Here is a 26233-nt window from a genome sequence, read left to right on the forward strand (position 1 = left end):
GGTTTGATTCTACCTGCTGCCCTGTCTTCGAGCAACCATTGCAATTGGTTTAAAATACCTTTAGTCAGTGCAGTTTCTCTTTATTCTACCAGGTGAGCACCAGGTTTGTTGCCCATATTTTTACTCTTTAAATGAAGGAAGTAAATAAAATAGACTCAATCTGAGGAGGGAGCAGGGGTGTTGCACCCATTACCAAGCTGCTTGGAGAGCGCTCGCCAAGCGGCTCAAGCAAGCTTTATTGCACAGAAACTGACCTGTTCTGACGCAGGGCATACTTGAGTTGAGTGGACAAAATGGGGGAATTAAGACCCCAAGCTAAGCGACCTGAATGCAGGCTGACCAAAGATAAGCCGGTTAGTGTAAATTATCTTAATCAGACAAACACAAACACCCAGTTGGGAGAGAGAGAGAGAGAGAGAGAGAGAGAGAGAGAGAGACTTTTAAGCTCTTTTTATTATAAAAGTATAAAACAAGAATACCACCAAAAGCAATCAATCAGGGCAATCAGTAAAATCATAGCAATCCCGAAAGGAAAAAAACAAACGGTGCACTGCAAACCCAGCAACAGAAAGGTGCAAATGCCAGAAAAAAACAGCACACGATAAGAAACACCCGCACTGTATTATACGGAGATTAACAATTTGTTTTCCTGGACCTCACAAATCCCTCCAACACACCAAGTCGCAACAAAATTAGCAAGGTCGTTTGCCGTTTGGACACAGCCAAATTCAAGCTTGAGCCTTGCTGACACCAATGAACTAAAGAACACCATGATACTGCATTCCTGCATGGGTCTGCCGCCCAGCTTCGCCTTCCGCGACAGGTATACGGCCAGTTTAGCAGTAGCGGTTAGGAACCCGAATACAATGGATGTGGTTCCCTTTTTGGGAGGAAAGCCAAAGATGTAAGCTTTCAAAGAAAAGGTAACCTGCAATCTATGGGAAATAAAATTTAACCAATGAAACAAAGGAGAAAGTCTTTCACAATTAATGAAAGCATGAAGCAAATCTTCCCTCGCCGGACAAAAGGGGCAACAGCCGGAAATGGGGGAAAAAAAACGGATGACAGCATTGGAAGGAACAATCCAGTGGGCCAAACGCCACTGAAGGTCACCTGTTCTTTTAGAAATAAGTCCAGCATACATTGTATCCCATAAAGGCTCAGAGGGGGGACCGGGAGGCAAGAGTCCTTTCCACCGGGTAACCCCAGCTAGAGGTGGGTCCCCAAGAAGAAGTTTCACACAAGACCTATAGATACTCTTGCTGCTCATGCCATGGAAGGGGGGTGACCCTGCGCTCATGGGGGGCAGCTCGTTTGGGGTAAAAGTGACCCCTAATTTTGGGACTGTGGGCTCGACCTCTATGTCCTGCGTCCAATGTAGGCCTAGCTGGTGGCCCTTTCGGATCACCGCTCTTAGTATATTCTCGATTTGCCTCCTGGACCGAACACCTGTTAGGTCCGCCAGCTCGTTCGCAGGCTTCCATCCCTGTCCAGAGTCGTGTCGGAGATGACACACTTTCAGGATGTTGGCCGCTATAAAATGCTGGCAGAAGTCGCGACTCCTCGGGATATCGGGGAAAAGTGGGTTGAAAAATAAAGGCTCATGTGCATACATGTTAGTGCCATACGAGTCTGTTTGGCGACTTATCGAAACGCCCTGCCAGGCATTCAAGAGGCTCTGATAAAAAACTGGGAGCAGAGATGTATCGGTGTGTTGAAGGTTGGTCAGGAAAAGTTCCTGTCCGTATCCGAGCCTCCCAGCTCGTTGAAGAATGGAGCAGGCTAAGGGCTTTCCTGGTAGGTGTTCTGCATACAGCAAGCGTTGGATGGAGCGGAGCCGGAAGGCCAACAGGCGGCATTTCACATCGACTAGGCCATGACCACCCTCGGCCAAGGGACAACATATGGCGCTGGGTCGAAGCCAGTGGTAGCCTCCCCAAAAAAAATCCACCAGTTTCCTCTGGATAGCTTGGAGCAAAACCTCCGGTGGTTGCAGGCAGATGAACCGGTGCCACAAAAGGGTAGTGACGAGGTTGTTGACAACTAGCACGCGACCCTTATAGGACAGGTGGGGTAGAGCTCTTTTCCATCGGCTCAAACGCCCGTCTACCTGGTCAATGATCCTGTCCCAATTGTTCTGGGCATACTGAGGAGGTCCGAGGAAGACGCCCAAATACTTGATGCCATCGTTTGCCCACACTAGTTCTGCAGGAAGGGGAGGTGGTGGTAATAACGGTGGCATAGATAAGTCGTTTTTTGGAAAGGGGATCCACAGAGCCTTGCTTTTCCCCCAATTACACCTTAATGATGAGGCAAGGTTGAAGTCCGACAAACACTTTGCCATGGCGTCACTGTCGCATTTTCTTTTTATAATGACACACAGGTCGTCGGCATAAGCTGACAGGGTCAAAGGTGGGTGTCCTGGAGAAAGGGCAAGTCCAGGGATATCCTTTCTGAGGGCGATTAAGAGGGGCTCCAAGGCGAGGGCAAATAATAGACCTGAAAGTGGACAACCTTGCCTTACCCCTCTCTGAACCTTTATGGGTGGGCAAAATTCGTTGTTAACTTTGATCAGGCTGGAGATGTTTGCATATAACAAAGCTATGTAGGCTCTAAAATTTGTGCCAAGCCCGCAAGCTTGTAACACATGACACAAAAACTCATGATCAATGCTATCAAAGGCTTTTGCCAGGTCAAGAAACACCAATCCAAAATCCTCTTTAACACATTTACCAGTTAACAAATCTCTGACTAGGAATATGTTGTCATAGATGGATCTGCCAGGGATGCCGCAACTTTGATCAGGTGACACCAGGTCCCCGATAACTGTCTTCAACCGGTTCGCAAGGACCTTGGAAAACAGTTTGTAATCTGTGCACAACAACGAGATCGGACGCCAGTTTGACAGGTGTCGGAGATCGCCAGTCTTGGGTAGCAGGCAGAGTACTGCTCTTCTAAAACTGAGCGGTAATTCTCCGGATAAAAGAGATGCATCCAGAACATTGAGCAGCTCTGGGCCCAAAATGTCCCAGAATGCCGAAAGAAATTCGGCCGGTAGGCCATCGATGCCAGGGGCTTTTCCCGACTCCATCTCAGCGAGTGCACCGGATAGCTCTGGAAGGGTAATTGGAGCATCCAGTTCCAGACGTTGGGCCTCAGCCACGGAAGGAAGGTGAGAGGTCAAAACATTCATCATTTCGTGAGAAACTGTTTTGGCCTTGAAAAGTTCAGAAAAGAAATCAATTATATTTAATCTTATATCACTCGGATTTGTTAGGATGTTCCCCCCTGGGTCCAAAACCGAAGATATGAGTCGTGCTGGTTTCTCTATAGTTTCTAGGTGAAAGAAAGCCTTAGTTGGGGTATCTGAAACCTTTATATTTTGTATTCTTAGCCGAACTAGTGTGCCCGCTGCTTTTTCATGGATCAAATCCCTTAATTGGGCCTTCTTCTCGAGTAGCAACCGATAGTTCACTGGGTTGCTCTCATTGGCCAACTTGCTCTCTAACCTTAAGATGTCTGCTTCCAAGCAAGCCATCGTGATATGTTTTACATTGGTACAGTGCGAATTAAATTGTTGACAAAATACTCGAATTTGGGCCTTTAGGTTATCCCACCAGAGGCTAATTGAGGAGAAAGAAGATTTTTTAGTACTCATTTCAGCCCAGAAATCACGAAAGGAGTCTGTAAATAAACTGTCCTCTAAAAGTTTAACGTTAAACTTCCAGTAACTATTTCTGCATGTGGGTCGAGGAAAAGAAAGATCTAAGGTTACCATATGGTGGTCTGAAAACAATGACGGAAAACAACCTGACGAGGCCGCGACGTTCTTAAAGGGTACATTTATGTACCAGCGGTCGAGTCTTGCCGAAGACACCCGGCCATTGGCACATCGACACCAGGTAAACTGGACTGTGTTGGGGTGGTGCAATCGCCAAACATCCAGTAGACCGGCCGTCTTAAAGAAACGGGATAGGTCCGCATGGGACTCGGGGTGGGGTTCTGCCGAGTTTCTGTCTTTCGGAGGGTCAAAGGTGCAATTAAAGTCACCACCAATGCACACACATTGGTCGAGATCAACTGATTTCAGGTGGTTTACCATGGAAGTGAAGAAGGCCTTTCGGTCCCTGCTCTCACTAGGTGCGTACACATTGAAAATGGTACAGCGGAAGTTTTGATGTGCAAGCTGGAGGGAAATAAGCCGGCCTTTTATGACTTCCTGAAAATGACAAGACTCGAAAGCTAGGCCTGGCTTTAGAAAAAACCCAACCCCAGCAGATGAGGCTGACAGATTGCTAAAATAGCATTGCCCTTTGAAAGTTTGGCACCAGTCATGTTCCACGTTAGGTGTGATGTGGGTCTCTTGTAGTAAAAGAACATTTGCCTTTTTACGGTCAAACAAGTTTTTGACTTGGGCCTGACGGAGGTGGCTTGCACCCCCACCATTCATGTTTAAGGTCGCAAAGGAAATGTTTTTCATTCCGTGGTAATGAAATCGCCCTGTGCTTGGGAACACTCTGCACCTGCTCGGGTAACAAACTTTCTTAACCTGTGGAGTTGAGATTTCGTCAGGTCAAAATCCTCACGCGCTTTGATTATTGACTTTGCGGTGCACATGAATGCAGCCAAGTCAGGGAAATTGTCTTTAATGACAATGTTGCGGTGACGATACGTTTCGTTAAGGAAGGTAAGAACGAGTTGAGGGGATACCTGCGAGTGACCTGTCATTGTTTGTGACAGCGCGGTTGCCTCAATGTCATCTTCGGACTCAGACACGTCAGATAACATGTCGTCGGGATCTGGGGTATTACCCGCTGCCCCCGCGGTCTTGTCTGGGGGCACCTTCACAAGTTTCTCAAGGTGTTCCCGAGGGCACTCGTTAACACTTTGGTGGATATTTGTTTCTGGGGTCGGAGCTTGGGTTTGAGATCCCGGCAAACTCAGATTTGCTGGCCCCGTTTGTACAGTGGGAGCGTTTATTGAATCCTTAGTCTGCTCGGTATTTAAAGGGGGGGCAGGCGGAAAACCATTTCCCAGCTCGGAAATGGTAATACTTTCACTGGAGGTTTCGCACTCGGAAACTTCCAGGTGAGAGGTACAAATTTTATTTTTTGGCTCATTTACATAATGAGACTCACTGGTGTCATTGGCAACGGTATCCATGTTCTCAGTTAGTGAGGGAATGTCAGAGGGGCACTCGGACACGTGTGCGCCGGAAATGGTGCCGCCCATGACCGCCTTCTTTGCAGCACCAGCGAAACTGCTTGGCGCTGGTGCTCTTCGCTTTTTAGAAAACACTGTGGATTCTTCGTTCATGGGTTCGGGAAAGGGGGCAATGCTAGTTGTGTCAGTCGCATCGGTGGGTGTCATCACATTGGAATCGAAAAGCACCGGTGTGACAGACGACTCAGTCGGGGTGTCAGAAGGTACGGTCGGGGTGTCAGAAGGTACGGTCGGGGTGTCAGAAGGTACGGTCGGGGTGTCAGAAGGTACGGTCAGGGTGTCAGAAGGTACGGTCCGGGCGTCCGAAGGTGCGGTCGGGGTGTCAGAGGGTACGGTCCGGGTGACGGAAGGTACGGTCGGGGTGTCAGAAGGTACGGTCAGGGTGTCAGAAGGTACGGTCCGGGCGTCCGAAGGTGCGGTCGGGGTGTCAGAGGGTACGGTCCGGGTGACGGAAGGTACGGTAGGGGTGACAGGAGATACGGTCCGGGTGACGGAAGGTACGGTAGGGGTAACAGGAGATACGGTCCGGGTGTCAGCGAGCATGGTCGGGGTGTCACAAGGCGCGGTGGAGGGATTGGCCTTTTTGCAAGCCCTTTCGTTATGTCCCGGTTCACCACACTTCGGACAAGCGGCCCTAGGACAGAATCTTTTAACGTGTCCGAATTCTCCACAATTAAAGCAAGTTAAGGAGGCTGAGGAAGCATACATGTGGTATTCTCGATCATCCAACGATACTTTAAAGGATATATTTAAACCTGTATCGGCTCCGCGATCCGGGAGGATCATGTACACCTGCCTCCTAAAGCTCATCACGTGTTTAACACGATCACTGCGACACCCGAGCGGGATCATTGAGATTCGGGAAACAATTTTTCCATAACGAGACAGAACAGATAGGAGTTTCTCGCCTGGCACAAATGGTGGGACGTTGGATATTGTTATCTTGGTCGCCGGCGTATCCATAGGGGATACCGTAATGTAATGGCCCCCTTTTATGGTTAGACCGGTACTAACGACGTCATGGACGAGTTTTTCTTCTGACACGAAGACAACAAATTTTTGGTTCATTCGTGACGCCGCACGAACATTACCGTCTCCTATGATGGATCCCACGGCAAGGATAATGTCCTCAGTAGGAGCTCCTTCGGGCGGAACACATGCGAATGCATGCTTACGTGTCAATTTCTCGAACGCCTCGCAACGAGAGCGTGTATTCGCCATACCGGCGAAATCCCCCCCCCCCCCCCTTGTCCGAACCGGACAAGAAGGTGTCAAACCTAAATAATCAAACTAAAGTAAATAATAAACGTGCATTATAAGCGCAAAAAAAGGCTTACAAAGCGTCGTCAAAGCCAGTAGGCCGCACCCAAAATGGGCTCGCTCTCAATCCTCTCTCTCTTGAAGACAAGGGTGCAGAACGGATGGAAACACGATGCCGAAGCACAACGGATGGAAAGGGAGAGGGAGGGGGGGCAGGGGAGGGCAGGAGAGGAGAAAAACTCACAAAGAACTCACTACACCACAGAGCAGTTGCTCACAGCCGCCATGACGCCACACCCACCACAAACGGCCAGCAGGGGGCGCGCGCGAGAGAGAGAGAGAGAGAGAGAGAGAGAGAGAGAGACAGACTTTTGACGTCCTTTTATTCCAAAAATTATAAAGTGCATGGATGTACAGTGTATAAAATCAACAAAGCCAAAAACAAGAGAAAACGATGAAGCGAGGAAACAACACAGATATATGCGTTGATCAGTTCAACTTTTACCGAAAACAAATGCAATCTTCTGCAGCACTATTATGAATTGTAGAAATTATGAACAATCATGAGAAAAATAATACCAACTCGTTTTGGCGGACTTCACAGACACTTTTCAAACACCATTTTTCCACAAATCCATCAATTTCGCCCATGCTCTTGGAAAACTCAAACTCATGTTTTAGCCTTGCAGCACACAGTGCGTTGAAAAACGTCATGACCTTGCACTGATGAATGGGCTTACCATTCCACTTCTCCTTTCTGGACAGGTAAGTGGCAAGCTTTGCTGTAGCTACAAAAAAGCACAACAGTTCATAGTCCTTGTTGTGTTGCCGTCTCTTTTTGAGCCCAAAAATAAAGGATCGAAAAGTAAATCTGAAATTCATTTTGAACGACACAAAGTCTAACCATTCAAATAAAGGAAAAAGTCTTTCACAGCCAATGAAAAAATGAAAAACATCCTCATTTACAGAACAAAAGGGGCAACATGCAGATATTGGGGCAAAGTTCCATACATATGTATTACATGGGATGATCCCGTGGGCAAGGCGCCACTGAAGATCACCTGTTCTTTTGTTGATCAGCTTACTATACATTGATTCCCATACAGGTTCATTGGGGGGCCCGGCAGGGAGTAGCCTCTTCCATCGTGCTACTCCATTTAGCGGAGGAATACCAAGAACTTGAGATAACCACCACCTATACAGGCTCTTGCTGCTCTCAGCATGCAATACACTTGTCCCTGTGCTTACAGGTGGAAGTTCGTTGGGAAAGCAGGCAAAAATCAGTTTCGGAAACGGGGACTCGTTGGGGTGTCCAAAAGTATTCCAAGTCCAAAGTTTCTGTAGCTGATGACGTTTTTGAACAACTTTCCTCAAAATCGTTCCAATTGTCCTCTTGGACCGAATCGCCATCAAGGTTGAAATTTCCTCCACATTCCTCCACCCGACACCGGAGTTTGGCCGAAGGTGCCATACTTTGTTTATGCCTGCCTCAATAAAGCGTTGGCACAAATGGCGACTCTTGAGAACATCAGGGAAGAGAGGGTTGAAGAACAGGGGTTCAACCTCGAACATCCCTGGGGAGTAGGTGTCCGCTTTACGGCTCACGGAAAGTCTTTCCCAGGCACTGAGAAGGCTCTGGTAAAATATGGGGAGCGTTGATGTATTCACGTATTTGAGGTGAGTCAGGAATACTTCGAGACCATAGCCGAGTCTACCCGCCTGCTGTAAAATATGGCAAGCCAAGGCATGGTTTGGCAGGTTTTCACCAAATAGGAGGCGTTGAATGGAGCACAGGCGAAAAGCCATGAGACGGGATCTCACGTGAACAAGGCTCTGACCACCTTCCGAGGAAGTAAGGCATATTACACTTGGCCGCAGCCAATGATGGCCTCCCCAAAAAAAGTCCACAAGTTTGGCCTGTATCCTGTCCAGCAACACTTCTGGTGGTTGCAGGCAAATAAAGCGATGCCACAACGTTGCAGCAACCAAGTTGTTTGCCACTAAGACTCGGCCCTTAAATGAGAGGTGCGGTAGGGCTCTTTTCCACAGGTTCAGCCTCCTGTCTATTTCTCCGGTCACACCTTCCCAATTCCTTTTCTCAAATTGTGTAGAGCCCAAGGACACACCAAGGTAATCAACACCATCTGTTTTCCACTCCAAGTTTTCTGGAAGAGCAGGCAGATGTGTTGAGACAGGTAGGCAGCTATTAAGGTATGGCACCCAAAGAGCTTTGCTTTTCGTCCAATTAACCTTCAGAGATGAAGCCATGAAAAAGGTTCTTAAGGACTTTACAAGAGCAACAATGTCTTGGTGGTTTTTTATAATGACGCAAACATCGTCTGCATAGGCCGATATAGTCATTGGTGGGCTTCCAGGAAAACAGGTCAGGCCAGAGATATTCTTTCTCAGTGTGCAAAGAAATGGCTCCATTGCTAGCGCAAAAAGCAAACCTGAGACTGGGCAACCCTGCCGTACCCCCCTCTGAACCTTTATGGGGGGAACCAGTTCATTGTTCACCTTAATTACACTGGAGATGTCAGTGTACAATAAAGTTATAAAGGCCCTGAAAATTACCCCAAACCCACATGCTTCAAGAACATGGCACAAGAAAACATGGTCAATGCTGTCAAAGGCTTTTTCAAAGTCTAGAAAACATATTCCAAAATCATTTTGGTCATGGCGAGCATACATTAAATCCCGCACGAAAAAAATGTTGTCGTAAATCGAACGACTGGGGATGCAGAATGTCTGATCAGGTAAAACCAGATCACCAATGACTTTTTTTAAGCGATTTGCCATTGCTTTCGAAAACAGTTTATAGTCGGTACACATTATTGAAACCGGTCTCCAATTCTCCATCCGCCGGAGGTCTCCTGACTTTGGGAGAAGACTCACCACTGCTCTCCTTAGGCTTAGTGGCATTACACCTTTTCGCAAGGATTCTTGGATTACAATCAATAGTTCTGGGCCCAAAATGTCCCAAAATTCCATGTAAAACTCAGCTGGCAGGCCATCAATTCCAGGAGCCTTTCCAGATTCCATTCCAACCAGGGCACGCTGTAATTCATCAAGGCTTAAAGGCACATCCAGCTCCAGGCGTAGAGTCTCAGTTAGGGTTGGGAGATGGGAGGTAAAACATTTTATTTTATCCTCATATATATCTTTTTTAGCAAATAGTTCAGAATAATACTTTCTAATAGTGATTTTTACCCCCATCAGAACTTGTAATTTCATTCCCACTGGGGTCCTTAACTGATGAAATAAGCTGGGGAGGCTTCGTTTCAGCTTCTAAGTGAAAGAAGGCTTTGCTAGGACTATCCGATACTTTGATGCTTTTTACTCTCAGTCTAACTAGCAGTCCTGCAGCCTTCTCCTGTAATAGTTCCCGGAGTTGGGTCCTTTTTTCAAGGAGCAATTTATAATTTGCCTCATTTTCCTGCTCTGCCATTTTGTTTTGCAGTTTTAGAATTTCGGTTTCCAACCGTGCCAATGTGATTTGATTTTCATGGGTGATGTGGGAATTAAACTGTTGACAGAAAAGTCGTATATGAGTTTTCATATTATCCCACCAAAGGTTAGTGGAAGCAAAGAGGGGCTTTTTTCCAACTATTGCTATCCATAGGATGCGAAAGGCTTCCTTAAACAGGGTATCATCCAAAAGGCTTGTATTGAATTTCCAATAGGCGCTCCTCCGTTTGAATTGTGGGAAAGATAGGCCCATCGTGACCATGTGGTGGTCAGAGAAGATGGAAGGGGTAATAGTTGAGGAGGTTGCAATATTCCTTAATCGTGGGGTGATGTACCAGCGGTCAAGCCTCGCTAAGGATACTTGGCCATTGGAGCATCGACACCATGTAAACTGCCGGTCATTTGGGTGCATCAATCGCCATACATCCAAAAAAACCCCACCTGAAAGGAACTGGGAGAGGTTACCGTGGGACTCGGGATGTGGTTCCGGTGAATTTCTGTCTATTTTGGGCTCTAGCGTACAATTGAAATCTCCCCCCATGCATATGCACTGATTTGGGTCAAACAAGTTTAAATGGTTTATCACTTCAGTAAAGAAGGCTTTACGGTCAGTACTCTCGCTTGGTGCATATACATTAAAAATAATAAGCTTCAAGCTATTGATCACCAATTCTAGGGAGGCAAAACGTCCCCGAATCACCTCCTGAAAGAGGCAAGATTCAGGTACAAGTCCTGGTTTTAGCAAAAACCCCACTCCAGCAGATACAGATGACATATTACTGAAGAAACATTTACCTTTGAACATGCTGCTCCAGTCATGTTCAACCTTCTCAGTAATATGAGTTTCTTGCAGTAATATTACATCGACTTGTTTCCTTTTGAATAAATTATTCACTTGGATCTGGCGGATGTGTCTGGCCCCACCACCATTTATATTGAGTGTTGCAAGATTAAGCGTCTTCATCACTCATTAGTAAATTTTGTCTGACACTGTGAGTACTCACTCTTTGCCTTTGTTATGATTTTCTTTAGTCGATGAAACTGCGATTTTGTTAGGTTTAGTTCCTCAGATTTTTTTATGACTAGTTTTGCAGCCTGAATAAAGGGAGCCAAATCAGGGAAATGATCCCCAATGATGACATTTCGCTGTCTATACGTTTCATTGAGGAATGAGAGAACAATATGGGGAGGGGTTGGGGGTTGATCTGGCATTAATTGTGATAATGCTGTTACCTCCACCTCCTCTTCCGATTCTGATAAATCAGAAAGTGGTCCAATGGGGTCTGGGTCAATACCGTTTTCTTCTCCTGCTATGCAAACTAGTCTTCCCTTGTCTGGGGGGTCCACGCAGTGCTGTGTTTGGGAAACATCAGCACATTGATTACTGATTTCCTCAATTGGCATGAAATCATTATTCCCACATTCCTGTGCATTTATGTTTCCGCCCTTTTCTGCTATATTGGCAGATTTATTATGGATGTCAGCCTGTTCGGCGACATTCGCTTGGATCAATGATGCGCCATTCACGGTATCGTGGCCTGAAGTATTTACATCATTAACGTCGTCTGTGTGAGTAATGGAACCGCGTTGTTTTAGCGGCTGAACCCTGATGCTCTTTTCTGGGTTTTCTTCTTTATTTATTTGGTCCGCGCTTTGCAGAGAGATTCCAGGTGCATCCTGAAGAGTTTTTTCACTAACAGCCTGCAAATCGAGCACGACCTTTTTACCTGCTCCAGATGAGTCACTATCATCCGGAGCCCTTCGTTTACTCGTCCCCACCTTGCTATCAGTGTCCATTTCAACATTTTGCTGAGGAAGAATAAATACGTTCACGCTTGGAACACTGGATTCACCCTCATTAGGAATTTTAGGCGGTGGCAATGCGATAGCCTCCCCCCCACTGGGAATCTCAATTAGTGGAGCAACGTTAACCTCCCTCCCACTGGGAGTATTCATTAGTGGAGCAGCGTTTACCTCCCTCCCCCTGGGCGTATTCATTAGCAGAGCAACCTCCACCTTACAAACTATGGCAGTGTGACCTGTCTTGCCACACCTGACACACGAAGCTTTGGGACAAGAACGTTTTAAATGTCCATACGCTCCACACTGAAAGCATGTTAAGGTGGTGGACGATGCGTATAGCTGGAAATTTGCCTCTTCAAAATTAATTTTGAAAGTGATATTGAGGCCTGTGTCGTCCCCACGGTCTGGAAGGACCATATATACCTGTCTGCGGAAACTCATTACGTGCTTAACACGTTCATTCCGACACCCAAGAGGGATTGTTGAAATCCTCGATACCATTTTACCGTACCGTGATAGCACGGTCATTAACTTGTCATTTGGGATAAATGGTGGTACGTTGGAAATAACCACTCTCGTCGCGGGAGTTAATAGCGGCGATGCCATCATAAAGTGACCGCTTTCCGTGGTTATTCCCGCGCTTACCACGTCATGGACGAGTTCCTCGTCCGAAACGAACACCACCACTTTCTGGTTCATACGCGAAGCTGCACGTATATTTTCATCTCCAACAATGCTCCCCACAGCGAGGATGATGTCCTCGACAGGGACTCCATCCGGAGGCACGCACACAAACGCGTGCTTCCTGGTTAAGCCTTCAAAGTCATCGCGACGAGAGCGTGCATTCGCCATTCCGGCGAAAATACCCCCCCCCCCCCCCCTCTCCCCGCTTGTCCGAGCCGGACAAGAGGGTATCAAACCTAAAAAAACGAACTAAAGTAAAAAATAAACGTGCATTATAAGCACAGAAATGGCTTACAACGCGCCGTCAACGCCAGTAGGCCGCGCCCAGAATGGGCCCGCTCTCAATCCTCTCTCTCTCGAAGGCAAAGGTGTAGAACAGATGGGAACAAATGCCAAAGCACACAGGATGGAAAAGGAGAGGGAGGGGGGGGGCAGGGGAGGGCAGGAGAGGGGGGAAAACTCACGACGAACTCACCAAAACACAGAGCAGTTGCTCACAGCCGCCATGACGCTACACCCAACGTACCGACGGCCGATAGGTGGCGACAGAGAGAGAGAGAGAGAGAGAGAGAGAGAGAGAGAGAGAGATGGATGGGATAGTGGGGATGGGATAGTGGGGATGGGATAGTGGGGATGGGATAGTGGGGAAGAGAGAGGTGGAGAGAGGGGGAGATAGAGGGGGGGGGGGGGATGAGGAAAAGTGGGAAAGAGAAAGATGGGGATGGGGTAGTGGGGAAGAGAGAGGAGGGATGCGGTAGTGCGGAAGAGAGAGAGAGAGAGAGAGGAGGATGGGGTAGTGGGGGAGAGAGAGAGGGGGATGCGGTAGAGGGGAAGAGAGAGAGGAGGATGGGGTAGTGGGGAAGAGAGAGAGGGGGTGGGGTAGTGGGAAAGAGAGAGAGGGGGATGGGGAAGTGGGGAAGAGAGAGAGGGTATGGGGTAGTGGGGAAGAGAGAGAGGGGGATGGGGTAGAGGGGAAGAGAGAGAGAGGAGGATGGGTAGTGGGGGAGAGAGAGGGGGGATGGGGTAGTGGGGAAGGGAGAAAGGGGATGGGGTAGTGGGGAAGAGAGAGAGGTGGATGGGCTAGTGGGGAAGAGAGAGAGAGAGAGGAGTATGGGGTAGTGGAAGACAGAGAGGAGGATGGGGTAGTGGGGAAGAGAGAGAGGAGGATGGGGTAGAGGGGAAGAGAGAGAGGGGGATGGGGTAGAGGGGAAGAGAGAGAGGGGATGGGGTAGTGGGGAAGAGAGAGAGGGGGATGGGGTAGAGGGGAAGAGAGAGAGGGGATGGGGTAGTGGGGAAGAGTGAGAGGGTATGGGGTAGTGGGGAAGAGAGAGGGGGATGGAGCAGTGTGGGAGAAAGAGGAGGGAGGGAGAGAGAGAGGGAGGGGGAGAGAGAGGGAGGGGGGGAGAGGGAGGGGGATGGAGCAGTGTGGGAGAAAGAGGAGGGAGGGGGAGAGAGATGGTTGGAGAGAGAGGGAGGGGATGGGATATTCGGGGAGAGGGATGGGGAGAGAGAGGGGAAGAGAGAGGGAGGGGAAGAGAGAGGGAGGGGAAGAGAGAGGGAGGGGAAGAGAGATGGAGGGGAAGAGAGAGGGAGGGGAAGAGAGAGGGAGGGGAAGAGAGAGGGAGGGGAGAGAGGGAGGGGAGAGAGAGGGAGGGGGATGGTGGATGAGGGAGGAGAGGATGGGGATTAAGAAAGGCCTTTAATCAGCAAACACAAGTTTGGACTATCCCCTCCTCCTGGTTGGACATCGTTCAATTAAACATATTTTGGATCTTGTGACACTTGACAAGAGGGAAAATAGAGTTGGAAATGAACTAAGTTGAATAGAGTGAGGAAAATATGAAGAGGGAAATAAAACAGAAGAAAATAGTCAGGTTCACTATGTCAATAAATTATATTTCGTTCAAAATCATGGTAGATTAGCAAACCTATACATTTTTGGAAAGGTTATAGCATAAGGAAACTAAAAATCAATGTTTACATTTGGAGAGATACCTGTATGGCGGCCATTTTGGATTTTCAAAATGGCCACTGTAAAATACATATTTTGTTCTATTTCTGCCTCTAATTACCCTAAAAACTTTTTAAAATATACTAAACCTATATTTTCAGGGACAAGGAATCCAATGAAAGTATCAAATTAGTGCTATGGGGAATGGTAAGACACGAATCAAAGGTTTTGAATTGCAAAATACTGTCTTTATATTCGCGTTAAGTTGCATAATCAAATACATGTTATCATTTTGTACAGGCAGATAATAACATCAAAATGTGTCACAATAATTCATATTGAACCTGAGAAACACAGAACAACCACCATAAACACCTCCATCAAGATAGTTAATATGTAAAATAAATATATTAACGGAATTTTTTTTGTATCAATGGCTGCTCCCTGGATGCATATTTCCTGAAAAAAGAAAGAACTGTTACAGTCAGAAGTCTGATTATGTCAGCAATGGATTCCTTGTACCTGAAAACATAGGCTTAGTATATTTTTTAAAGTTTTTAGGGTAATTAGAGGCAGAAACAGAGCAAAATATGTATTTTTATGGCGGCCATTTTGAAAATCCAAAATGGCGGCCATACAGGTATCACCGCAAATGTAAACATTGATTTTCAGATTTTCCATGTAATAACGTTTCCAAAAATGTATAGGTTTGCTAATCTACCATGATTTTGAACGAAAAAACATAGTGAACCTGACTAAAAAGAAAAATGAAAAGAAGAAAATATGGAATTTTAAATTATCTAAATGGAAGGAAGAAGAAGAACCCCCTCCCTCTTTCCCTTCACTTACAAAGTCTTCTCAAGTTGTTCTGATCTAGCTCAACCTTCTCCGGATGCTCCACCAGTGCTTCCTCAACCTTCTCCAGATGCTCCACCGTTCCTTCTGTGGAAATGATTAAAGATTAACAAAAATTACAAGATGTGAAATTCACTTGTTTTTTTGTTTATGAACATGTTTTTATCTTTCAACCAAAAATCTAAATATAACAAACATGGGGGAAGAGAAATGTAACCTCCATTTTGTATGAAAATAAAATAAAATTTTCATCGATTCATGAAGGAAATTTCACAACATTATTCTTACATTTCCCTCTGATGTACTAAAATAATTGAGTGATCGCTAATTCGTTTTCTCCGCAAGATAGAATGAATCTTTCGTTCTTCACTGGAATTGAACATCACATGATTCCAGGAACATGTGAATGATTTTAGGGACATGTGAATGATTCAAGAAACATGCGAATTATTCAAGGTACATGCGAATTATTCAAGGTGCATGTGAATGATTCAATATGCATGCGAATGATTTTAGGAATATGTGAATGATTTATGTTGATGCGAGATCGTTATTGGTGAAATTAATCTGTTGATCGCTCCGTGATAGGTCAGTGCACCTGTGAAAAAATTATAGATTTAAAAATTCCCTTTACCAACTCAGTATTTTTTTTTTTAGCTCACCTGGACTTTAGTACGGTGAGCTAATGTGATCGAGCATTGTCCGTAGGTAAGTGAGTGAGTGAGAGAGTGAGTGAGGGATTGGGTCTGCTAACATTTCAGTCATTATCGCTTGAACCAAACACTAAGTTTTGGACATAAGCTTCATATCTGATGCCTGATGAAGGTGAATTCATCACATCAAAATCTGCGCTCAATAAGAGGAACTACGGGGGTTTTGACCCCCACAAAATAGGTATTTGTTCTCTTCTCCGAAACTACACACACAATTTTGAAAAACATGATCACAACCTTCATCACCCATGATGTACCAAAGTTTGTTCACAGCATTAAAAATATTATAGTCCGAGAGGGTCTGTGGGGGGTTGAGAGACTGTTGCTCCTGATCCAGGTGAGCTTCAGGACCCGCGGTCCTATTTTTTAGGTTTCCCTGGATTGACCCAATGGTTGATCGATCCAAAATGGAAATGACTGAATTATTTTGTCCAGCCTTTCATAATGTTCATTGATCAGTCGTTTTTATCATAAGAATGAATAAATTATTTGAAGATGAAAGTGAGAACAACTCATTCACCTGACATGTTCCACGTGACGCATCACCGTGTAATCAGTGTGTGTGTTTCATGTACAACACCTGGAAATATTGACCAAAAGTTTCTGCTTCGTTTGTGATGTTGCGTGAACACTTCACTGAACAGAATTCATTTTAACAACTTTTACACAAGGATTCTCCACTTTTACAAAACTTTACAATTACAGTTCATGAGAAGAATAAAACAATGAATGAATGATCAGTAACATGGACTTAGATGTTAAGTTTTGCACAAACACCAAGTTCATGTCCTGATTCTTCACAATCTCAACCAATGACCTCATTCACCTGTAAAATGTTTGTTTTCGGCACAAAATAAGATTTCTCTCCCTCGCGGGCCGATCCTCCGACAATCCCGGATCACAACTTTGTGGATTTCATGTTATGAATTTTATAATTTATGAAAAATGATTTAAATTCTGTTTGTCTTGTATTTCTGGTCCATAATGTTTGTTTATTATAACAAAATTAACTAGAACGGCACCTGGTAGAGCACATACCTCCACCAGGCTGAACAGTTTATGTTTTGTATCCACTGAAAGACCGGAGCTGGATCCAGACCTGAACCAAAGTCGAATCAGCTTGTTATTGTCACACCCAACCAACTCATTCACCAAGTTTTGTCATAACTCATTCACAACTTTTTGAAATATCGTGTTACGCAGTATATCGTTTTTGGCCCCAACTCTCAATGATGTGGAATCAGTTAAAAATTCTCTGTTCCGGATCTGGATTCCGATCTTCACCAAATCGGATGAATTCGTCCTTGTCACACACCCAACCTATCCACAAAATTCCGTCCGAATCCATCCACAACTTTTTGAGATATCCTGCTCACAAACAAACAGTCAAACAAACAAGACAGAGACAGAGACAGAGACATAGACAAGGGTGAAAACATAACCTCCATCCACCTTCAGAGGCAGAGGGAATACGTGGAATGTAAGAAAGGTATTTCCTGGAAATTTATATTTCCGGAGTAGAACATAATTATTTTAGTTCCTCATTCGCTTCATCACCGATTTTTCCAATCACAACACTTTGATTTCCTGAATCCCTGCTGGAATTCCAACCTATAGGAAAGGATAAAATTAAAACGAGATTTTAGGTGGGACGAAGAGCAAATGCAAATCCAAATGGCCTCCAAATCAAGCTCCAGACGGTGTATCCTCCATCATTCGAAATCATTACTTGACAAACTTGAAAGTTCATAGAACAAGATACTCCATGCAGTGTTCAAGTATTTACTTCAATTTTAATAATATAAACAATTTAAAGATCATTTTTAAAATCTGGAAGTTTAACGCAACCACACTGTACTAGCACGATTACACTGTACTAACACGGCTACACTGTAGCCAATACGAATACACTGTACTAACACAACTACACTGTACGAACACGTCGGCACTGTACTAACACGACGACACTGTACCAGCACGACGACACTGTACTAGCACGACTACACCGTACCAACACGACGACACTGTACTAGCACGACACTGTACTAGCACGACTACACCGTACTAACACGACTACACTGCACCCAACACGACGACACTACTAACACGATGGCACTGTACTAACACGACTACACTGTACTAACACGACGGTACTGTGCCAACACGACGACACTGTACTAAGACGACACTGTACCAACACGAGGGCACTGTACTAACACGACACTGTACTAACACGGCAACACTGTACTAACACGGCGACACTGTACTAATGCAATGACACTGTACTAACACGACGACACTGTACTAACACGACAGTGTACTAACGACGACTGTACCAATGACAACACTGTACTAACACAACTACACTGTACTAACACGGCGACACTGCACTAACACGGCGACACTGCACTAACACGGCGACACTGCACAAACACGGCGACACTGTACCAATGACGGCACTGTACTAACGACAACCACACTGTACCAACACGACCACAATGTACTAACACGGCGACACTGCACTAGCATGACGGCACTGTACTAGCACGATGACACTGTACCAGCACGATGACACTGTACCAGCACGACAACACTGTACTAGCACGGTGACACTACTAGCACGACTCCACTGTACTAACACGACTACACTGTACCAAGACGACGATGAGTCACAGTTGAGGAGATGGAGGCTTTATTGATCACCATAGAACACACGGCGTCAATCGGCATCTTCCAGAAACATATCGATGGCCTCTTCTTCACCCTCTCACGTGGCACTCCCTCTCATCATCATCATCATCATCGATATTGATATTTGTGGGGCCGATGACCCCATGATGATAGTTTCCATGGATGGGTTTCACAAAGTACACTTATGCAGTACTGCGCATATACGATATATTTATTTGGCATGGGGGGGGGGGGTGCATTGAATGTATCTGTACATGTTTAGATATTTGGCTAAAAGATAAAAAACAATCTTCAAAAGCATGAAACAAGAAAATTTCACATCTTGTAGTTTTTGTTCTTCTCTAATAATTTCCAGAGAGGGGCCGGTGGAGCATCCGGAGAAGGTGGAGCTGGATCAAAACAACTTGAGAAATCTTTGGACGTGAAGGGAAACGGAAACAGGGTTCTTCTTCTTCGCTCCATTTACAGATTATTTTAAATTCCATATTTCCTCCTTTTCATTACCTTCGCAAAAGCGGAAGGTTATGTTTTGATCGCTGTGTATTTATTTGTATGTCTGTGTGTGTGTGTGTATGTTAATCGCATAACTCAAAAAGTATTCAACCGAATTGCATGAAATTTGGTGGGATGATTGGTTATTATACGGGACACATTTGATTAGATTTTGGGAGCAATCGGGTCAAAGGTCAAGGTCAAGGTCACGAAAAGGTCAAAATCGTATTTTTGTTGTTCTGTTCCCTACACTCCCATGCCAAGTACAGAACAGTAGCTGCGGCGAAGGTATGCGCTCTACCGAGTGCCCGTTCTAGTTCTTTCCTTTTTCTTCCATTTTATTTTCCTCTTTATAGAACGGCTTCGGGGTCATGAACAAAATAAATCTCTTGCTCGATGTTGACATACAACATGGTTCTTGGAGGTATTATGAAGGTGATTTGTGTTATAGTGTTAAAGTTTATAACTGAAAAAGGTATATTTATAAATTGATTCAGGGTTTTACCGCCGTTTCACCCAATGTCTATTACATCACCCCATCTAACACGTTACATTAGTTCTTCATGCCTGTAGTTTGTGTGATTTTTTCACCCCATTTCCTCCATTCTTGATCCCTCTGCTCTCTTCGATCTCCGACCATCTCTAATATATCGAGGATGAATCCCCTCTTACAGCAATTCCTTCTGATCAAACTCCCAAAATCTCGACTTACTGCAAATATCAGATATTTTATCTGATTTGTGGAACTGCTTTCTGGAGACGATTCAATCCAAATTTTCCTTCCAGGAACTTCAAGTGCGTGTTACACCAACATATTGTGACATCTCCCATCACTACCTGCAAATATTTCTGCCCTTGTGAACCCCACCTCTCCCAAGCCCCGTGGTTTCAGATATTTCCTCCCCTCCCATTTTAGTTTTCTCCTGTTTGTTGGATACCTTGCTCGTTGCATCTACCTGTGGTGTACACCTGTTTCCCCACTGAAACCATGTTTGCGTTTTTCCCTCTGTAACCTCACTCATCGTGAGCCATGATTTGGAACATAATAACAATATTATCATTTGTTCCTTTTCTAGAATCTTTAAAGGTGGATGGAGGTTATGTTTTCACCCCTGTCTGTCTGTTTGTCTGTCTGTATGTCTGTCTGTCCGCTTGTGAACAAAATATCTCAATAAAGCTGTGGACGGATTCAAACAAAATTTGGCAGAGCTGTAGCGTATGTGACAGCGATGAAATGATTAGGTTTTGGTGAAGATCCGGATTCGGATTCAGCTAGTAGAATTTATTAAGTGATTCTTCACCATTGGGAGATAACACCAAAAACGATACATAGCAGGATATCTCAAAACGTTATGGACGGATTTGGACGAAACTTGGTGGACAGGTTGTGTTTATGGGAAGGAAGAAACAATTCAATTTTGGTGAAAGTCCGGAACCGTATCCAGCTAGTATAATTTTTTAAGTGATTCTTCACCATTGGGACATAGGGCCAAAAACGATATATAGCAGGATATGTCAAAAAGTTGTGGATGGATGATTTTGATTAAATGTGATTCTGTGTTGTGATTGCCTTGTCTACTCTGGGATACAAAACATAAAGTGTTCACCTGGCGGAGGTATACTCTCCCATGAGCGCCGTTCTAGTCTCGTCCCGTTTCTCTTTCATATTTGTGCCACGTTTTGTGTTCCCTTATTATTTTCTTTATAAAATGTCCAGTTTGTGTCACTCACTCTGTATCTTCTCAAGAAAGTTATTATTGAGTGTGATGAGCTCATCCAAGTTCTTCTCCTCTTTCGAGTAGTCCAGAACTGGGAGTGGTGTCCTCTTCACAGATTTAAAGTCTGACATGGTCTCGAGCCTCGGAATAAAAAGGAAAAACATCAGTTTTATAAATTCTTGGAGGAGAGAATATTGTTAAAATAATACATTTTTACAAATCAAAACAAGTAATCTGGAAAAGAATGCTAAATAATTAAAAATAGAAAATAGATCGAGTGAATTTTTGTATTAATTTGTATTTTTATTCAGAAGTCGAGATTCTAGAGGAGCCAAATCAGGAATAAAGTAAACAGGTAGAAAAATACCGATGAAGAGGATGGAAAGAGAGTGTCGGTTAGGGTTGTAGAGAATGAGGTGTGCGTTGGAGAAAGAATAAATCAATGATGAATGAGATGATTGAAAGATGAGATGAAGAGCACGAGGCAAGAAGCAGATTTGGTGAGTCAGTTGGTCATGGACTCGGCTTCCTGGCAGGAGATGGACAGAACAAAGGCCATGTTCCGAAGTGATGGGATAGAAAACCATCTGTCTGCAGAGAGAAGACCTAGGTGAGAATAATCCAACAAGGTGTTTGTGGTGGGACTTGGGACAACACCATTCTCAGAAGTAATGTTTGTTACCATCTGTTCGTGTTCCCATCTGAGCTCCTCGGACAAGATGCAGAGAATCCAGGTTCAAATGTTATAAACCATGTTTTTGTCCATTGTCCATCAATCTCCATGTAATTCATGTATCCAGGTTCAAATGTTATAAACCATTTCTTTGTCCATTGTCCATCAATCTCCTTCTAATTCATGTATCCAGGTTCAAATGTTATAAACCATGTCTTTGTCCATTGTCCATCAATCTCCTTGTAATTCATGTATCCAGGTTCAAATGTTATAAACCATGTCCATTGTAGATCAATCTCTTTGTAATTCATGTTGATGTACACCATCTACTAAAGCATTTGTCCTGTACTGTTCGACAGTGTATCATGTTCCGTGCATGGATGACACTTGCATACCTATGATACCATATGTAAGAAATTGTTTATTTTCTCTGACTCTGTAATGTTTGTTGGGTGGGATGTTCATTGTGAAAGTTGATGAGTGGGAAGATGACAAGGGCACCACCGGTCAAAAGTTTTAGAACACCTCAATCTTACCAGTTTTTATTGAAATTTATACAGTTTAATGTCTCAATGTACTCTGAAATTAAGCATATAACAAATAAACAATTGGAGATAAAAAAAGAAATCATAGAATCATTGCAAAGAAATTGCAAAGAAAGCCAAGGTGTCAGTGAGTACAGTTTCCTCCACCATCAAAAGACACTTGGAAACTGGAGGAAACTCTGACAGGAAGAAGTCTGGCAGACCCAAAGCCACAACAGAATCAGAAGATAAGTTTCTGAGAGTCAAGAGCTTGTGTGATAGGCGGCTCACAGGACAACAGCTTCAAGCACAGCTTAACACTGGTCGAAGTAAGCAAGTCTCAGTTTCAACTGTGAAGAGAAGACTTCGAGCTGAAGGTTTGACAGGTCGAGTGGCAGTAAGAAAGCCATTGCTAAGATGGCAAAATAAGAAAAAGAGGCTTGCCTGGGCCATGAAGCACTGCCAGTGGACTACTGAAGACTGGAAAAGTGTAAGAAGGTCTTGTGCACCGATGAATCAAAATTTGAAATCTTTGGTTCATCACGCAGGGTTTTTGTTCACTGCCGAATCGGCAAAAGGATCGTTCCTCAGTGTGTGACACCAACTGCCAAACATGGAGGAGGAAGCATGATGGTCTGGGGCTCTTTTGCTGGATCCAGAGTCGGCGATGTACAGAGTGACTGGCACCCTGAACCAAAAGGGCTACCACAGCATTTTGCATCGCCATGTAATACCCTCTGGTATACGCCGAGTTGGTCCGGGGTTCATCCTACAGCAAGATAATGACCCAAAACACACCTCCAGGCCCTGTCAAAACTACGTTCGAGGAAAAGAACAAGACGGAAGGATTCAAATCATGGAATTGCCAGCACAGTCTCCAGACTTAAACCCCATCGAGCTGGTTTGGGATGAACTGGACAGAAGGGTGAAAGAAAGCAACCTTCAAGTGCAACACATTTGTGGGAACTTCTGCAACAATGTTGGGAAGAACTTCCCGAACTATATGTGATGTCCATTGAAGAAAGAATGCCACGAGTGTGTTCGGCGTTTATATCTGCAAAAGGTGGCTACTTTGCTGAGTAAAAAAAAATTCAATTAAATGTTGTTAAACAAAATGATTCTATGATTTATTTTTTATCTCCAATTATTTATTTGTTCTATGCTTAATCTCATAGTACATTGAGACATTAAAGTGCGTAAATTTCAATAAAAACTTGAAAAATTGAGGTGTTCTAAAACTTTCGACCGTTCGTGTATTCTTGGGGAAAATGCCAGGAGCATAGAAAAGGCCCCTCTATATGGTATGTGCTATGAGGAAAATTATAGTAAAGAAGGGACATTCTGAAAAAATCTCGTGTGCATGCTGGACTACCCTTGTGTTCTTCGGAGGAACCAAGAAATGCTCTAGAAAAGTTCCTATAAAGGGGCACCCTACATCTGGCAAATAAAATACATTTGCTTCTTCTTGCAGCTGTATGAATCAAATTGGCACCGCATTATACAGACTTGGCATTTAATATGGAATATTTTTTTTTCTTGACTCGGATTTACTTTCTTAATTCAGTATATCAATCTGGTGAGTTTCTTTTACACTTTGGTGATTTATTTGTTAAAAGAACCATGTCACTGATTGTCTGTCGCAGCAAGAAGTCAACAACAGGATTATATCACAGGTGGCGTGGCAAAATGTACGGACAGGTGCATTTGATGATTGGCTTCACAGTCGGGTATACAAGGGTTGTTGCGTTCTGTATTAGTGGAAAACAACTGCTGCACGTCTCCAAAAGTTATTGCCGCTTCCTCTGGAGATGGTCCGTCAACTCGACAATGCTGTTTGTCATGGAGTGGTGGCTTTACGAAATTACGGCATGAAACAGTGTGCTATTGCTTGGCAGTATGACATCACTCAAGGTCAGGTGTCAAAGATCCTGAAACGAAATGCTCAGAGGGGTGTCCCTACTCCAATACTGAGGCCAGGACGTCCCCGCAGAACCACAAGGAGGGATGATCGCCAGCTGCACCGGTTAGTCCGCAATGGCTGTACCAAGTCAGCTAATCGGCTTAGGGCTGAGTGGCAGCAACTGACAAATGTGCCTGTATTCAGAAGGCTAGTCAACGAACGACTGGTTCAAGCAGGCTATCGTGCCAGGCGTCCCCTGAGAAAGCCACGCCTGACCAGACAACACTGCCAGCGCCAATTTCAGTGGGCCTGAGAGCACCGTCAATGGCAGCCAGGACACTGGAATCACGTGATCTTCAGTGACGAGTCTAGATTTCTGGTCTATCGTCAAGATGTCCGAGTGCGCAGACAAGTGCATGAAGCCTACAACAAAGATTGTATAGTGCCAAGAGACCAAGCTGGAGGTGGTGGGGTGACCATTTGGGCTGTTTTTCATGCAGGGGGCAAAACTGACCTGGTTGTTCTGAATGGAAACCTGAACCAGTTCAAGTACAGGGCCATTCTGGAAGAAACATTGCTTCCATTTGCTTGTTCAGCCTTTCGAGGAAACTTTGTCTTCCAAGATGACAACGCTCAGCCTCATCGTGCTCGCATGATCCAACACTTTCTTGCTGACCGTGGTGTAGAGCATATGGAGTGGCCTGCCATATCCCCAGATATGAATCCAATAGAGAACTTGTGGGCAGAATTAACGTGTCAAATCGACCACTTGGACCAGCAGCCGACCTCTGTGCGTGAATTGCAGCAGACTATTGTCACTGCATGGCAAGCGATTCCTGTCCAAACCTTGGCAAATCTCGTGAACAGCATGCCTCGACGTGTACGTGCTCCCCTGAATGCTCGTGGGGGTTACACGAAGTACTGAACTGTAATTTTACTGTCCGTAATCCCAGTCGTAATTTAACTTTTGTTTTTGTTAAAAAAAATTTTGGCTAATGTGCAAAATAAAGAGATACTTCTGGAAAACGTACAGAAGTTTAACACAGTACTGTCCATGAATTGAGTTCGATATCAGTTTACATCACTTTCGAGGATCAATTTATTCATTTCGAAATGTCAAATGTGGTTTTTGTTTCTTTTAAAGGTCACATTAACAAAATCTAGAATACTTTCAACATAATTCCAATGAACTTTTGGTTCTAAGACATCTTGAAAAGTAAGTTCACCCCCACAAAAAAAATATTCCATATTAAATGCCAAGTCTGTATATCAATATACATATTATTATATATCAATATTCATATTACTTTGAATTTCTCCGAGCAATGCCGGGTTCTTCAGCTTGTGTCTTATATTTTGAACACAAGAACACAAATCTCTTTGTTAGCACTTCCAAAAACCTCCAGTTTAGCAGTATTTGGAGAAACGCAAATTTCCGCTATATTGACCAAACAAATTTGCCGTTCACGCTTTCAACCTTGGAAAATATCGAGGTCCAGACAAAAAATATATAGATCGTGCTCGGAAACGCAAACCAAGAGTTGAAAAGACCCTTCCATGCCCTTTTCTCAAGACAGTGTGGGGTAAGGTGTTTTATGAATTATCTTTAGAAATGGTTTGGAAGGGAACGAGGAATAAATAGAAAGAGCAGTTGAAGAAGAAGGTGAGCAGAGATCATGGATGGACATGGAGCGGAGAAGGTGAGCAGAGATCACAGATGGACATGGAGAGAAGAATCAATAAGACCGAGTGGAACACAAGCAAATTAGCAGAACAGAATATTCAAGGATGTTTGAGACTTCGAGTGTATCAATGAACACAGTAGATCACGACAATTTAGAAGTGAATAGTTTTAAGTTGATGAGGATGGGAAAGAATAAAGAAAAGGACAGAAAGGAATGAACTAAACAAGATAAACTCAAATGAGGATCAATGAGGATTTAAGGAGCTTCTTAAAGTTTGTGTCCAATTAATAACACAAATGAACTTTGTAATGACCCTCCTCCCTAAATTAACCCAAAACTGTTCATTTATGTATCATAAATGGGGAAGGAAATCGCGGGAGGAAAATAATCTAGTTCACGAGGACAACTGAGTAACCTGAATCAGTTACATCTTGTTCACCCCGTGTGTCCTTCTCTCACACTCATTCTTTCCCTCACCCTCATTCTTTACCAAACCCTCATTTTTACACTAATCCTCATTCTTTCCCTAACCCTCATTCTTTCCCTAACCCTCATTCTTTCCCTAACCCTCATTCTTTCCCTAACCCTCATTC

The 26233-nt window shown here is 44.4% G+C and overlaps 1 protein-coding gene and 1 long non-coding RNA gene across 2 annotated transcripts in view; one reads left to right on the plus strand and one right to left on the minus strand.

Moving 5' to 3' along the window:
- Positions 1–26233, plus strand: part of LOC144889633 (uncharacterized) — a 464313-nt gene that overhangs the window by 207819 nt on the left and 230261 nt on the right. The window lies entirely within an intron of this gene.
- Positions 1–26233, minus strand: part of LOC137416556 (E3 ubiquitin/ISG15 ligase TRIM25-like) — a 77337-nt gene that overhangs the window by 1664 nt on the left and 49440 nt on the right. The window contains exons 6-7 of the mRNA XM_078771123.1: positions 20872–20999; positions 15239–15331 (exon numbers count right to left, since the gene is read on the minus strand). Of these exons, the coding sequence (XP_078627249.1) occupies positions 15239–15331; positions 20872–20999 (221 nt within the window). The remainder of the gene's footprint in view (positions 1–15238; positions 15332–20871; positions 21000–26233) is intronic.

The sequence above is a fragment of the Myxine glutinosa genome, chromosome 1, assembly GCF_964187855.1.
Source record: "Myxine glutinosa chromosome 1, kmMyxGlut1.1, whole genome shotgun sequence".
Lineage (NCBI taxonomy): Eukaryota > Metazoa > Chordata > Myxini > Myxiniformes > Myxinidae > Myxine > Myxine glutinosa.